This window comes from Triticum aestivum, chromosome 7D (assembly GCF_018294505.1).
Source record: "Triticum aestivum cultivar Chinese Spring chromosome 7D, IWGSC CS RefSeq v2.1, whole genome shotgun sequence".
NCBI classification, from domain to species: Eukaryota; Viridiplantae; Streptophyta; class Magnoliopsida; order Poales; family Poaceae; genus Triticum; species Triticum aestivum.
The window spans coordinates 43,189,335-43,206,323 of record NC_057814.1 but is presented as its reverse complement, the minus strand read 5'-3'; the positions used below and the strand labels follow the sequence as shown (position 1 = coordinate 43,206,323).

General features: G+C 46.3%; 2 protein-coding genes across 2 annotated transcripts; both read left to right on the top strand.

Moving 5' to 3' along the window:
• Positions 1 to 1,960: 1,960 nt before the first annotated feature.
• LOC123170247 (uncharacterized) lies at positions 1,961 to 3,433 on the top strand. Its single transcript, XM_044588075.1, has 2 exons — positions 1,961 to 2,122; positions 2,241 to 3,433. Exon 2 carries the CDS (start codon positions 2,638 to 2,640, stop codon positions 3,430 to 3,432), a length of 795 nt encoding a protein of 264 aa, XP_044444010.1. The 5' UTR covers positions 1,961 to 2,122; positions 2,241 to 2,637; the 3' UTR covers position 3,433.
• A 37-nt stretch (positions 3,434 to 3,470) lies between these two features.
• Positions 3,471 to 5,445, top strand: LOC123169910 (uncharacterized). The gene is made up of 2 exons (XM_044587763.1): positions 3,471 to 4,452; positions 4,581 to 5,445. The coding sequence occupies exons 1-2, from the start codon at positions 4,018 to 4,020 to the stop codon at positions 4,746 to 4,748; spliced, it is 603 nt and encodes a 200-aa protein (XP_044443698.1). The 5' UTR covers positions 3,471 to 4,017; the 3' UTR covers positions 4,749 to 5,445.
• The last annotated feature ends 11,544 nt before the right edge of the window (positions 5,446 to 16,989 follow it).

Sequence of the window (16,989 nt, the reverse complement as noted above, 5' to 3'; positions counted from 1 at the left end):
CCGCATTTTTATTTTTATAAAAAAATAGTAAATGTTTGGAATTTCAAATATTTTTCTAGCTTTCCAAATCCATTCACAAATTCTAAATGTTCTTATATTAAAATTTTGTTCACAAATTCAAAAAATGTTCAGCGAATTGCAATAAAGGTTTGAGATTTGATAATTGTTCATTATTTTGAGAAATGTTCTCATTTTCAAAAGTTTTCTATTTTTCGTATAATGTTTGTGTTTTTTTACAAAAATGTATGTAATTTCGAAAAATATTCTTGTTTGCAATTTCTTCCTTTTGTTGCAGGAAAATGGCTATGAATCCCAAATAGTGTTCGTGTTTTCATGAAATGTCTGTGGTTTAAAATTATGTTCACAATTTTGAAAATGTTCTCATTTAACAAAAAAATTACTTTAAAAAATCATGTTCCAAATTTCAGAAATACTTTATTGGTTGCAGCTTATAGTTGATATACACCGGGCTGCAATTTTGGAGAAAAATTCCTATGAATTATAGTGGCTAGCGACATGTTTCCCTAGCAGGAGGTGCTCGTTTCGAACCCTCAGCGGGCTTTAGCTTTTAGTTTTTGGGAATTTTTAGCAAACGTTAAGTTTGTCGCTGTCCTTTATTTCTTGTTGTGTTGGGCTGCCAGTCGAGCACGATAGCTAGTTGGTCACAGCAGCTCGCACAACACGGCACTACTGTAAGTCACGGGTTCGAAACCTAGCGCTAGCGAGTTCCTTTTCTCGCGCTTTTTAGTCTCGCAAAAGCCGAATGGGCCGGCCCAGGTGTGCCACCCCTGTGCATAACGTCGACTCTTCGACGGAATGAGCGTCCCATAGGAGCTCCCATGGTTTCGCACTGCGCCACAGGAATAAAATTGTCATCAGATTTAAAGTTGTCCTCGAGCACGAACTTGAAATCATTTCTATTTAGCTTGACATACATGTCTGCAGGGACGGAACACCAGCATTGTCTTCCCTTTTGAACATCTTTAAACTTAAAATGCTTACTTGGATGCGAAACAGTGCCACGACGGCGTAGACAAAGCATATCATCATCCCGAGTTGTGCCAACTGTGGATCGGATACCACTACCCACAAACAAATAAAATCTCGAAGAGGTTTGGAACCCCGATGACATGCACACACACTGGCTTTAGCGGAGCATATCTTGTCCTAGCATCAGTTTTTGATCATTCGATTTAGTATTTCTACAAGTCCATATCTTTCGAGAGGTACTGCATGAGCTTGTGCGCCACGACATATGACAACATTGTCATTCCATAGAAGAAATGAGATCCCATCACTTCAGAGCCACCACATTTTGATAAAACACTTTGTAGTTGCTCTCTAGACAGGTTAGTCTTGGTGAACGAGAACGTGTAGAGGTTGTCTTCCCAGTTGATGTCGTCGTTGTTTTTTGTTTCTTCCGAAAAGTGGATTGAACCCCTGGCTTTTGCATCATTGTGATCACACATCCATTTATTGTTCGCCGCTGTAAGTAGCTGCTAACAATGAATGTTAGCACCTTGGAAAAGGTTGAGCAATCCAAACACAACATGTGTCGTGGATGTTTTCATTTAAAAGAGCAATAGTGGTCATCACTAGTTAAAGTCGCACAACTATCGATAAAGTAAACTTTAAACATGAGCATGTCGAGCATGTCAGGTGTCGACACATATAATAGCCCATGACACTCCTAGCACACCTGGGACGGAGCAGGTGAGGAAGTGGCAGCGAAAACGGACGACGAAAGCGGACGGTTGTAGATAGATGTTCTGTTGTTGTCCACAGAGCCATGCTTTGATCTACACAAGAAGTTGAGAAAGGAGCGAGGGCGGATGGCCAACACCCCACTAATACTACATGCACGGAGTTAAACGACGGACTATTACGGACCCCCTTGCGTGTCCTTCACTAATTGGCCCCCCTGATTTTCAGGGGTGAGCCCGCCTCATTAGACCAAATCTTAACCAATCAACAATAACCACCCTGTTAAACCCCCCTAACCAGCCCGTGAGTCTAGCATCTCTCGCCAACAGTGACGGAGAAAGGAGAGGTTGAAAGCAGGACGTCGTCACCACCTGTAACCATGGTGGAAGAGCACGGGGATGTCGTCCATGGACACGAGGTAGAGTATCTCGCCGGTAGGCATGCTCATTCGACTTAACCAACATTTTTTATGCTCTAAGTTGGTGAGATTGTGTGGTAAAATTTAATATGATATAAAATCAATTCTGTACATATAGCACCAATCAATGGGCTGCCTGGGGTCTGGCCCATTGATGGGTCCATCACTGACCGCCCCGTACCATGCCGCACGGCGGAAGAGCGCAGCGCCATTCGTGGACGTGCGGGTGGAGTATCTTGCGGGTGGGCATGATTGTTTGATTTGACCAATGTATTTTTATGCTCAGATTTGATGAGTTTGTGTGGCAAAATTCAATATGAGGATTAAATCAATTCTAGCACCAATCTCATGTTAAAATTAGTTCAGTAGGTCACCCGCAAAAAAGTAAAATTAGTTCAGTAGATAAAATGAAAATATATAGATAATTACTCCTTTGGGAAACATATCTCCATTTCCGCATACACAACTTTGTTGCCGTCTCGATCGTTAGGTACAACCTCAGCTAGCTAGCTCCCATGGCATCCTCCTCCCCGACCTCCTCATCCTGGTCGCCGGAGAACGACCTTCTTACCAAGCCCACCCGCGTCCAAGCTCCAAGCAAAATAGCCCGCGACGGAGGCGACGAGGACGACGACGACGTCTCGCCCTGGCGGGATGCCTCGCGGCTGCGCAGTGTCGAAGCCCTGAGAGCCATCTGCAGGAAGTACTCCATCCCCGACGGCTTCACCCCTCTCCTCGCCGGCGACCGGTCGGCGCGCGCGCTGCCACCGCCAGGGTCCGTCTGCGTGTTCGTCGACGCGCTGGAGGCCGGGATGCGCTTGCCTCTCCACTCCTTCTTCGGCGCGGTGCTCGACCACTTTGGGATAGCCCCGGGCCAGCTCGCCCCCAACGGCTGGCGCGCCCTGGCGGGGTTCGTCGTGCTCTCCCACTTCGCTGGCGCGCCGCCATCGCTGCCGGTGTTCCGGCACTTCTTCACGCTGTTTTTGTTGCCGCACAGGCTCTACTCCCTCCGAGGCAAGGACGCTGCCAGCGCCGGTCCGCTCTTCCGCCAGTTGAAGGGCACGGACGCGCGGTGGAGGAAGGAGTTCTTCTTCCTGTCGTCACCGGCAGCGTCGCCGTGGCAGTGCCTTGTTCAGTGGGGGAGGCCATTCAAGTCCGCCACGTCTGACCCGTCGCTCACCGGCCCGGGGAAGGCCGTGGCGGCGAGCCTGCTGCGCGCTCGCGGTGGTTCCCCGATCGATCTCACGGCGTATCTCCGCGACAGCAACTTGGCCGCGGCCAAGATCATCGTGGCACTAAATTTTTTTTGAACGGTCACCGGGGGGGGGGGGGGGGGGGGAGAGTCCCCACCTGAATATATTGCTCAAAGTGGCCAAAATGCCAAGTGTTTGATCCAGTTTATAAGAAAAACCGGATCGAAAACCTTAACAGGTTGACCCCATTTATAAGGGAAACCGGGCCGAAAAACCGCACAGGAGGGAAAGATTACATAGGGTGAGAACATATGGACGCCCCGAAGAAGGCACTACCTAGCCAGCAAGCCAAGAGACCACCACCATAAAAGTCGAGTGGAAGTGGTGTGTCGTCGAGGAATCACAATACCAACACTAAACAACTATCCTAATGCACCACACCGGTGTGCGTACCAACCCCTTGGCACAACAGAGGAGGAGCACCAATCAACGAGTGACCCATCACAAACCTTAACTGGAAACTCCGCCACAGCAAGCCGACACGATTAGCAAGGTGGGGAGGCATCGTTGCGTCGTTGTTGAGCAAAGATGAACCGAGATAGCACGAAGAGCACGAAGCTCACCAAAACAGACGACTGGCATGAGAGGGTCTTGAGCTAGCAGAGCAGAGGATGGCCAACCCCCAAGGGCAACGGAGGATGAATGGCGGCAAGGAGCTCCCTAGTGACGCTATCACCGCCGCCGCCGACTCCTCAAGGTGAGCTACTCAAAGGAGCAGCGCGCTCGCCAGCAGGGGAGGCGACGGTGAAGAGCGAGCCGGACTGCGATGCGCCGTCGTGGTCCGGAAAAGAGAAGAAGCGGAAGCGGCCGGGGCACCATGCAACCGGCGAGAGCTCAGCGTCGGGGTGCCTCTCTTTCCCGCCGGGGTTCTCCCCACATCACCGGAAGGCACGAACCACCACTACGACTACAAGCAAACACGGGAAGCAACTCCACGGCGGCGACGACGGGGACACGAGCGGCTGGAAGGCGGCGAGGCAGCTGCTGCAGGGCATCGTCACGCCGGAGCGGCAGCGCGAGCACGCGGCGTCCAGGCCGGCCGACGTCGTCGCCTCGAGCTACGTGTCGCTGCTCCAGGTGAATTTACCTACGAATCATCCATGCGCTGTGCATTCGGTTCGAGCATGATTTGTTTACTGATCTGGAATCTGGAGTCTGGACTGACACACATGCATGCCGATGCCGGTCTGGACCGAGTCCTGTAGACAACGAACGAGGTGGCGTTCTCGCTGGGCTACGCTCTGGAGCTCGAGGAGAGGGTGAGGGACGCCGACGAGCTGCGGGCGGAGCTGAGCAAGGTGAAGGCCGAGCTCGCCGAGACCAAGGCCAAGGCGGCGGCCGTGCGGGAGTCCCAGCGACCCAGGGCGCGCTGACGAGTGACGAAGAGCTCTTCCTGGACGCCACGCCATGGCTCCTGGTGTCTCCACGGTGATATGCAGGCTGATGGACCTATTTATTTATCTCTTGTTGTTTGATTGTTGACTGATTCATTTCACCAAATTACTATTAGACATATTTAGGCCTGTTTGGATTGAATGTCAAATTTGTGTGCTGCCCCGGTATATATGCAGTTCGAACTTGAGCTAAATATCAGGGAGCACACAGTAATTTTAATTAAGTGTGATGTGTTGCACTGCACGTCACTATATTCTCAATTCGTTCCTATGTAAGTATTTATTATTCATGATTTTCTGAACACATTTAAATTAAATTTCCGAAAAAAGTTCTGATTTTTGGCAAAACTACAGATTTTAAAGATTTATTTTACTTACACAACTAATTCAAATAGAGTGTTTATACCAACTTCACAGTCTTCGAAACACATTAACATACTGGGCTGGTACTTGTGGCTTTCTATAGGTGGGCACAACAGCTTGGAAACTTTTCATATGAATAATCCACATGCAGAAAAATGTTGTTAGGTCGCTTATTCAAAGAAATTAGCTCAAAGTTCCATGTTTTTAGAAAAATATAAAAATCTTGTAAATCACAACTGTCAGTAATGAAATAGAAAAGTTTTAGCTAATTTCGACCAATGGTTTGGGAGAAACAATTGTTTGAGTTACTCATACATGTTTTCAACATAAAATTCAAAGTTTCTAAAAAATATCATAATTGTTCCCATTGGGGAAAGTCTTAGATCCTTTTGACTAGTGGATAGGAGAAAATGACTTTTCAGGGTCGGTTTATCATTTCTTTAGTTTAAAATTCAAAATATCCAAAAGTCATAAAATCTAGTAAAACCCTTAAATTTTCCTAGCGATGAATTGGGGTTTTTATTAGCGTTTTGACCAATTGTTTGGACAAAATAACTTTTAAGATTGATGATTCATATTTTTAGTTCCATTCGAAATTTCCAAAACGCAAATAATCATAAATATTTGTGTTAGTGAACTGGGAAAAACAATTAGGCCTTCTTGACCTATGTTTGAGAGAAAACAACCGTTTAAGATTGGTGATTAGTATGTCAAATTCAAAATTTTATATAGATATTATAATAAAATATAAATGTTCCTGGTAGTGATTCGGTTGAACTCCACTAGAGTTTTATTGCTGACAGTTTGTCCGTTCTAAAACAATCGTGATTGCTACTACTGAAGGTGCATCTAACAATGCAGAATCATCTACCAGTGGTGCGCGTGTAGGCCTGCCACTGATAATTGTTATACTAGTGGCGATCACATTTTTCACGCTCACCATTGCTAACAATTTAAGAAAAAAAATAGATGGCACCTTTAGCGGCGGCTTTGCATAGCGTAACTCTGCCGGCGGCCATGCCTGGGGCTTCTCCGTCACGTTGCCCACATGGATGCCTCTCCTAGCGCCGGTGACATGCTTCCCTGTCACTTTGCCCACGACGGCGTCCTCTCCTCACAGCGGAGGCCTCAACAAGGCATGGCCGACACCTGTTCGTTGCATTGTGTGCCCATGGACTCGTCCTCTCCTGCTTGGTGACACTTGTGTGGGGGCTGCTCTCAACGGTGGTGGCCCCTCCTGGTGGTGTCTGCTCCCCGGTGACCTGCAAAAGAAACATGGGAAGGATAAGGGAAGGAGAAACGGGCACATGTGTGATTGGAGAACAATAAGAGAAGAGAAGAGAAGGAGGAGGAGAGAAGAGAAGAGAAGGAGGAGGAGGAGGAGAAGAAATGACTTCTATGGTTAATTTAGTTCTTTATCACAAATTGTGCCGAGATTTATTGTATTCATTTCATTTTGACATGCAGTTTCTACCAACTTAATTTAAATATGTCAAGAAAAAATTATGAAAGTGTGTTGTATTGAGATTTTGATATTATTACCTAAATCTTACATTGTATTCCCTTCATCTAAATCATTTTTCCAATTTAGTATATGCTATTTGACAATTGCTTCATTCATGTGTGTGTGTGTGTGTGCGCGCACACACACGCGTGCGTGTGCTTTCTTTACCTATCTGTATTAGCCAATCTGCGACTTCACAATTGGGCTCAGCTTAGAGTGGTGTTCACCTTAGAGTGGTGTTCAACGCGGTTTCGTATGAAGCTAAGTAAAAAATATGCATGGTAATAAAAATATAGAGAAGATGATTAAAAATATTTTTTTGACATTGTGGCTTTCTTTATTTTCAACTCAAATATATATGCACCGTCCACAATCAAACTACGAATGAAAGAGGGAGGGTTCTCTGTCCACATACCTAGAGGTTCAACCCTAGCCCTACTAGCTAGTTCATGAGCCACGCAATTCGTCTCTCACGCACAAAGCTAAAAAATAACTTGTACAAATCATTTCCTACATTGGTCGTTTGAGTCGTAGGATTGAATCCTATAGGAATTTTTCCTATGGAATCGTCTGTCCTACATTTTATTGGAAATCTAGCATCCACTCCAATCTCCTTTTTTCGCTTCCTTTGTTTTTCCTGTGGCATCAAACATTCTATGCTAATCATATGAGATTCAAGTGGGAATGCCACTCCAATCCTTTATTTTCCCTATTCCTGCATTTTGAGAATTCTAAGAATCAAAGAGGGCCTAAATATACTGACTTCTCTCCATAAAAGAGCAACTAGCTCTTGGCGCTTCATCGCTCAAGATTCATGGGGGAACGTGTGGCACATTAACAGCAAGCAAGAGGAGAGACCGGTGCGGTGGAGACAGGACCAGCCAGCCTGACAGATACGGTGGAATCCTTCCTAGAATGTACAGTGCACTATGAGGCCTAGCTCCCGTTGTTACTTTTCAAAGCAGACCTGCTGAATAAAACAGCAATGCAGTCCGTAGCACAAATCCCGGGTCTTCTGTTGCGCACCGACTGACGGTGGTGATAAGAGGGAGTCTAGACACCTGGGTCCTAAAAAGCCACTCTCGACGATATGTTATTACATTTACTCTCTCTGTCCTTCAAAGAGTGTATTTCCAACTTTATTGAAGGGTTAAAATATCTTAAAATTTGACCGAGTTTATGTAAAAATATATCAATGCTTGTGAACCCAAATAGGTATATGACGAAAATATATTCTATCATGAATCTAGTGCTACTAATTTAATGGCATAAATGTTGGTCTATTATTGTATAAATACGGTCAAATATAAAAAAGTTTGACTTTTCAACAAAATTGAAAGTAGACTCTTTTAAAGACAGAGAGAGTAGGCTTTAGCTGGGCCTTGGGCCTTCCTTTCTCTAGCGTCTGTGTGATACTAAGTGGTGGTGGGCTGGCTAGTTAGAGAGCGATATTTTAGCAAGAATTGGCATAGCGATCGATTGATCCATACATGCGTTCATCGCTTGCAGTGGCGGCGCATTTAGTTCAACCCTAAAAGTGCGATGGCAGAGAGGTAGAAGTCGCATGCGCGGCCAACGGCGGTCTTCCAGCCTGGTGTGCGACGTGGTGAAAGCGAAGCATGGATGGGTTGGTTCTGTTGTTTCCGTCGCTTTGGATCAGGTACTAATTCTTTGTTTTCCGTTAACTATCAGGTACTAAGTCTTTTAGTATGAAAAAGATGAGGCTATCCACCGAGGCGGAGTCCGAGTCGGAGGATGATGAGTAGTAGTTTTTCGTTTTATCTATCTATCGTAGGAGGAGGCTATAAACTATCTATGCACTATCTACGTATCGTAGTAGTTTTCGTTTTATCTACGTACTATCGGAGCCAAATGTGTATCGAATCGTAGTACAAAAAAGAAAAAATATGGCGCGTCTCCTGGAGCGGCTCGGGCGCGCTTTATTTTGCGGCGGCCGCTGGAGCCAGCGCACCGCCGCGAGCAAAAGCTGGCTCACCCGACACTGTATACTGTTTTTTAGCGCGCCGCGCGTCTGTTGGAGATGCTCTAATATCATGCACAAGCTCAAAAAAATATGCATGTCTGCATACGTGCACGCCTCTTTGGTTGATGTACTAGTCTTCATGACTAGGTGACCAGATGAAGAGCGGTCCAGAGAATCATCCGGAAAAATTGGCAGGGCTATAGACGAGTCCGACCGCACGATGACGAGGTATGTTATGACCAATAGTCCTACTCCTAATGAGGTTGCTTCCGGTGGCGGTGGCCAAACCTTGATCCAGATGCAGAAACAAAAACAGAGCCGAGAAGACGAGGGTGTGGGTTTAATTGTACTAACAAACACACTCGTATAACTGATCGACAACGAATTAACGAGTAGTATTTCGTCTCAATGTGCTGGAAATAAACATCATCACGGGGAAAAACGACATCAATCGATCACATCAAACGTACGTGTGGATCCTATACAACATTACAGCACCGACGGAATTTGAGAAATCAAATCGATGTTATCCATAAAGTGAATAGTTAAATCAGCCAAAAAGCCACGACGGTATTATATACCGTGGTTGTCGATCTAGATACGTACAGAGACATTACACGTACACGGGAAAAGCAGCCGGTAAGATCAATTGTGGTTGACTATCAACTACTCGTGCTGAATCCTACATCGATGAGAAAATCCGATCTGTCGATCACGCCAGAACCACATGCACGGTGGAGCGGTGCAGCCCTAGATCCCGGAACGAGGCCGAGCCGGCGCGCACCTCGTCCGAGGCGCCGCCGGCGAGCTTCACGAGCCGGAACGGCCTCCGCCCCGCGCCACCTTCCCCGAGCAGCACCGAGCGGCAGTACCGGAACAGCGCCGCGACAGGGCGCCCTGCGCCGAAGCTCCTGCACACGACGCGGCCGTCCGGGAACCGCACGCGCAGGACACACGCCTCCTCCCCCTTGGCCGGCTCGCGCTCTTCTTCTTCCGTCTTCATCGTCGTCGTAGTATGGGAGGGCACGGTCGCGGGCGCATTGGGTGGCGGCGCGGCGAGGCCGACCGAGGCGGCGGCGAAGGCGGCGACGAGCTCCTCCATGTTGAGCACCATCTTCATCTCGGGGCTCGTTGACGTCAACGTCGAAGCTGTGGCAGCAGGGCGCGGCGTGGGTAGGCTGTTGTTGCTGTTGCCGCCGCCGGACATGGTGACCGAGGCGGCGAAGGCGGCGACGAGATCCTCCATCTTGGGCATCGTCTCAAGGCTGGTCTCCATCGCCATCGCTGCTGAGTTTATGCAATAGGTTACATCGGTGCACACGTGCTGCCGGCCCTTTTGTAGACTCTGTATAGGGGGAGTCCGAGAGGGGGTTCGACTTGGGGAGAAGCGTACGTGCACACGGTCTCTTTTTTCCGTAGCTAGGGAGGCGTACGCGTACGTGTCACCATGGATCGTGTGAGTCGGAGCTCCACTCGGAGACGGACTTTCTTTCCCGTTATTACTTCTTCCTCAAGCAACGATCCGACCCAGCCGTTGTGCAACCGTCAGCCTGCCCCGCCCCTTCTACTTGCCTGCATCCCTGCGGCTGGCGGGTGCAGGCCATATGCCGCCTCACCGCCCCGCCCTTTCCTTTACATCTTCTCACCGTCGTACTTGTCGTCGCTCTCATACCGAATCCGGCCTGACCTTGTCGATGACGGCCGGAAAGTCTTCGTTTATGTGGCTCTAAGGAACAGCGCCCTGGATTCACAGTTGTCGCTATTGAACCCTTGAATCGATATGAAGAACCTCACACCAAATATCACCGTTGCGTACACACGACGAGAAACCCTAACCTCGCCGGCCCGAGGTGCTGGCAAGAAACAACGTTGGAGCTCTGTCTAATCCGTCCCAACGGACGAATTTTACGAGGATCAGAGCCTGGAAGACTGACTCGAAGAAGAAACGCCGCCCCTGCGAGGATTAAAACTCTACATATCTACTAGCCAGATCCGATGCACCAGAAATCTCCTCCCCGCCACCGGCCGCCGAAGCGACGGGCGGAGAGAAGGCAAATCCACGAGCTTGTCGGTGAAGATCGAGGGGAGGAAGGTTTTCCCTAGTCGCCTTCTTCTAGAAGGGAAAGAAAAGCTCTGGTTGCCTGTAGGACGTGCTAACAATGAATTGAACATCTTGCCTCCTACTACTTGTGGGAATTGCTCCATGGATCTTCTCTTGGTGGATGCTTATTGCTGTTTGGGATTTTCCCTTTAAATTAAGTACAGATGGTTCCGAATATCCATTTCTGAGTCCAGACTCATTCGACCGGTCGAAAGGAAATTCACAAAAAATGCAAATCAAATTTAAAAAATTCAATTATTTTGCATGGTAGATAATTTGGTACGTGAGGTACACTCCAAATTTCAGATCATTTGGAAATATGAGTAGCTCTTAGCAAAAAAGACAAATTGGGTCATAACAATACATGAACAGTAAACTTTTTTATAGACCCCAAATTTGTCTTTTTTTGCCAAGAGCTACTCAGATGTCCAAATGGTCTGAAATTTGAAGCACACCTCGCGCATCAAATTATCTACCATGCAAAACAAATTGGAATCGTTTGAATTCTAGTATTTGTTTTGATTTTTTTTTCTTCATCGCAGGTGCAGATGAGTCTGGGCACAGAATCGCTGCTCTCGAGTTGGTTCCTCCTATTTTACATGTTTTTGTCCTACTAGATCTGAAATAACTTGAAGTGACAATTTGAACCATGAACTGTAAAATATTTATCTCCGTTGATTGATCCCCTTGTCAAGCATATGCTCATTTGCTGGGTGTGAGTCTTGGTGACGCGAATTTGATAATTTTGTGTAGTTTTAGCTGTCGATCCAAAGCATGACATGCTGATGGGAGGCCTGCATCAAAACTAGAGGAGCTGGGCCTTGAATTATTTCGGACGTGTTTAGATCAATATTTTTTAGTTGATGGTGGTGCACTATAGTATAGCACTTTTCTTTTTGAACCTACAGTTTGCAAGGAACAAATGTTCTCACCATTGTTATATAGTAGTAGAAAATTGGCATGTCCCCAGTACATAATTCCAACTTTTAAAATACGAAAACAGCATAAGCGAGTTATAGCATAAGCCCAACAGATCCAATATGCACCCACAACGTTAACTTACAACACAACATTTCCCTCCAGAGGGCAACTACTCGTACGAGATCTGTACTTTAACTACACCATGGTGCACGTTGCAAATGGATTTTTCATACTGGTCGCGGTCGAAGGTAAGATCACCTTGGAAGGAGATGGTATGACTACCATCAGGATCATGCTCAGGATTAGTAGAGACGTGAAGGCTCAACTTGATTATCAAGAGCGGATCTAAGTATATCGGAACAGCTGCCCAAGACCGTAACAGTGGAAGCCTGCCGCCAACAACCTCTGCTTTGTTCCCTTCTTCACAATAAAAGAGCATGGCATTCTTGTCGTCGTAGAATTGATGGTGTGCAGTGATTTCGCCGTAGACATAATAGATGGTGCCACCCGTGCTAGAGCCAGCACCAGCTATCAAATCAAGGGTGACAAACACCCTTGCTTGTATAGCACAGTAGAGCGGCACAAAAGCCACGTCTATTCTGCGGCCACAAGCTGTCAGGATGGTGCGGGTTATAACTTCGTTGCACGCGTACGGGTTTACTCTCAATATCAGGTACCCATCATCAATTCCATCATCTCCGTCTGGGATTTCAATTTTAATTTGAAAGGCATCCTCAATGGCCTTGCCTTGTGCACGGAGTAACAAATTTCCCTGTGTATATATTGACAACGGGATAAAACACGATTCAAAAGGAGATACATAAAACAAATACTCCCTCTGTCCCAAATTAACTGACTCAGATTTGTCTAGATACGGATGTACCTAGACAATAAAACGTGCTTAGATACATCCATGTCTAGACAAATCCGAGTCAGTTAATTTAGGACCGAGGGAGTAATAAAAAATATTAGTACATGAATGCATAGGCAATACCTGAGAATCCACATTACGTTGTTGTTGTTGACCTTTCGGCGACGAGAAGTAGTAGGCAGAACGATCGTTGAAGGCAGCGAAGGTGCCCGTAAAGGGAAAGCGGGGACGCACAGACAACAGTTCCACCAGGTCCCGGGAAAAACAGTAAGCCGCATCTACATTAGGGCTATCTCCACCATAGTAAATTGCGAGACTCGGCAGAGGCCAATCTGGATCAACTTCTTCGCCGTCGGAGTCATGAAAGTTTCTGCGGTCATTATCGTCGGCGGCTTGTAGGTAATACTCAGCCTGTAGGTTGATGTAATAATCATAATAATCGGCGTCAGCAGATTCTTTTTGTCCCGTTCGCTCCTCAGCAGTATTGACAGTTTCTCTTTCCGTCCCCATTGCACTTTCCCGTCCTCTTCCCATTCCTCTATTACAGAAAAGTCGTTGAACAGCGTCGAGAGCGTAATGAATAACTCTAAGGGGCTCAGAGATGCAAGCCTGTTTCAGTAGAGGATCGAGAATTGTAGATAATTAAGAAATAAAATATAATAGGGAAACGTTGGTGATGGGCACGCTGGCCGAAGATTGCGCCGGACTCACGCTGACTGTTCGATTAAACCCAATCGAACACGCACGACGCAGCCCGTGCAAGGCTTTTCCACGCGTCCTTGCTGGCCCACCTTGCTGGCCCACGTGCCATGGGCCCCACGCACACACGCGCGACGGTGGGGAACAGATAAGATTTCACTGTGGTTGCCTTCTCTCGTTCATCTTGGTTCATAGGATAGGAATTACATAGGAATAAGAAAAATATAGGAAATGAGGTGCATACATCCTAAATCCTATGAAGTGCTCGACCATAGGAAAAGAAAATTGAATGCCGTTTGGTTCACAGGATGGGAACACACATAGGAAACATAAAGAAATAATATTTTAATTTGAAGCAACTAGCCGTTACACACATGGCTGTAGGCATCTCTCCTCTATATATATGAACCGATTATGGAGATCAAAATACACAGCATACGCATATATCTCATCTTCTGTTTGTGGTTAGCTAACCAAAGAAGGACCCCCTCCAACAGCTTCTAGCACGGACAGCAACCACTGTCCTGATGGTGACCAATATTTGGATGTGGTATTGTAGTCCTTTGACTGAATTCAGGGTCATCAAGTCCTTGACTTCCGAAGTCTATCATCCTGCCTTGATCACCCATCTGAAGAAACTAAATTGTACTATTAGTGGGGCAAGAAATTAATTATTAAGACAAATAATGGGACTAGTGAGATGGTAAAATATGTATTGTTACTTGTTACATTATTAAGATGTACTCCCTCTGTAAACTAATATAAGAGCGTTTAGATCACTACTTTAGTAATCTAAACGTTTTTATATTAGTTTACAGAGGGAGTATAGGTTATATATGCAGCGAGTAGCAATGGGATTATGTATGGGTCAGAAGCAATATTTCCACGGGCAAATGGCAGCTCACAGTGAGTTAAAGTTAGTCTTGCCCAGGTTCCACTCACGGGCTGGCTCCGGCATTGTTCTTTACAATTCACTGCAGATTGGGCAACGTGATGCTGATTCTAATTAGAGCGTCTAATTTTTTAGGCCCTTTCCTCAAAGAAAAAGATTAAGGATTGGGGCTGGACTAGGGAATCAAATACGGGGAATTTCTATGGGCATCTCGTACACCAAACTATACTGGATTAATTCTCCAGATCTGAATACGAGAAGAGAAAGCAAGATGGATCCATACCTGAAGAGATCTGCGGCAGATGGATGCCGCTGGAGCTTGAAGGCCGGCTGGTCGGCGGTAGATGCTCTCCAGCTTGCCGATGGTTGCTGCTCGCCGTCCGGATGTGGCCGCGTCGCTCGGCCATCTGCTGCCGTCCTCGCCGCCGATCGGTCTTCAAGTAGGAGCTGTGGCGTTCTGTGTCAGACGAGGGGTTGGATGGATATGGTTCGGTTTTGTTTCTTTTCCCCCCTCTCTCTATTTCTACGCGGGTGAGCGGCGGGAGCGAGCAAAAAAAAATGCGAGGAAACACTAGTAGAAAACAAGACTTTGGTCACAGGACAATATTAACATTAGTCCCAGTTCAGTCACGAACCGGGACTAATGTGAGCATTGGTCCCGGTTCGTGCGGCTAAGGCATTAGTCCCGGTTCACCTGAGCCCTTTAGTCCCGGTTTGAGACACGAACCGGGACTAAAGGGTGACATGCCCTTTAGTCCCGGTTCGTGTCTCAAACCGGTACTAAAGGTCCCATTTTCAAACTCTACCCCCCCCTGGATCGCCTTTTCGGTTTTGTAAAAAGCAAAAGAAAATGATAAAAACTTCAAAAATTAAAATCCTTCGAGATGTAGTTATGTTACTACATCTACTAGTTAGGAAAATTTAAAAACTTAAATTTAGACATGTTTTGCAAAAAGTGTAGGGAAAATGTAAAACGGCTATAACTTTTGCATACGATGTCAGAAAAAAACATAAAATATATCAAAATGTTCAGCACGAAAATCCGCATCCGATTTTGACGGCCTACGGCCTGTTTGCAAAATTTTAGAATCCTCAAATTCTAAAAGAAAAAAAGTTATGCTCAAATTTCTTTTTTTTGAATTTTTGTTAAATCTGGTCAAACTATGGTCAAACTACTTATTCAAGAAGTATTAGTGTTACTAAATAATTATTCAAGAATATTAGTGTTACTAAATAATTATTTCAGTTTTTTTGAATTTTGGTCAAATCTGGTCAAACTGTGGTCAAACAATGGTCAAACTAATTATTCAAGAAATATTAGTGTTAGTAAATAATTATTTCAGTTTTTTTGAATTTTGGCCAAATCTGGTCAAACTACTTATTCAAGAAATATTAGTGTTAATAAATAATTATTGTTTTTTAGAACAATAGTTTCAAACTCAAACAGTGAAATGTGTGACTTCATGCTCAAGCTAAATTCCTGAGGGTTAATAGGATTGACATCTTACTATTGTCAGGAAAACAATAAGTGCAGACTTGGAAATGAGGGAGAATAGAATCCGGAAGTTAAGCGTGCTCAGGCTGGAGTAGTGAGAGGATGGGTGACCGTCCGGGAAGTTAGATGATTTGAAATGATGAGGGGTGATTAGAGATTAGAGGTTAAAATAATTTAGAAATTTGAAAATAAAAAAATTCAAAAAAATTCAAAAAAAATCGTAAAATTGCCTTTAGTACCGGTTGGTGTTACCAACCGGGACTAAAGGTGGACCTCCAGGCAGCGGCCACGTGGAGGGCCTTTAGTCCCGGTTCGTGTAAGAACCGGGACTAAAGGGGGAGGCTTTAGTAACGACCCTTTAGCCCCGGTTCCCGAACCGGGACTAAAGGCCCTTATGAACCGGGACTAAAGGCCCTTTTTTCTACTAGTGGAATAGCTGCCGACACGCGCGTCGTTCGCGCCAGGAAGTTTTCCAAGAGGTCGGGCCTCTTTTTTGTTTTCCTGTGAAATGTGAAGGAAAGGAAGAAATCCTGTACAGGAATAGGATGCCATTCCTTTAAACCAAAGGCATCTAAAGGATTTTTTCTTATAAAAACCCTATCCTTTAAAATTCCTCTAAAAATCCTGTGAACCAAAGGAGGCCTTATCTTCTTTATCTCTCCAACTACTCGTTTCTGGTGGTCGCCGCCGACGTGGCGAGCTTGTCGTCATGGCCGCCGGCGACTCAATGCGCCTCGTGTGGATTAACGGCGCGGGATGCACCCCCTCTCCATGGCCGCTCGCAGCCACGGGCGCACTCGTCGCCTTGTCCGCCTCCGCCAGCAGCTGGATGTGCGCCCTCTCCATGGCCGCCGCAGCCAGGGTGCGCCAGTCGCCATGGCCAAGCTGCAACCGGCCACGGGGGCGGCGAGTTTGTGCTGGAACCGAGGGGATTTGCTAGAACCAGGTATTTTTTTGCTGGATCCACCTTTTTATTTTGCTACAACCCTTTTCATTTTTTGCTACCATCCCCATTCGATTTTTATGAACATCTTTGTTTTTTGCTGGAACCGGTGCCCTGATTTGCTACAACCAGCTGTTGTACATGCTACAAGGTCGATGCCTCGCCGGAGGAAGCTACATCCAGCGGTGAAGAGTGTTGCATCCAACGCCGTTCGAAGTCGGGAGCTGCAAGCGTGCACGTGGGAGCTGCGACCGACTACTAGGGGAGCTGCAAGAGGGGAGGCCATTTTTTGTGGATGTGTTTTCGTTTTGCCGAACCAATTTTGTTTTTGTTGGAACCCATGTATTTTTTTGCTGGAACCGAGATTTTTTTTTGCTTTAACGATTGCAGAGCTCTTAAATGCTCATGTCGTTTTTTGCTGGAACCTAAGTTTGTTTGTGCCGGAAG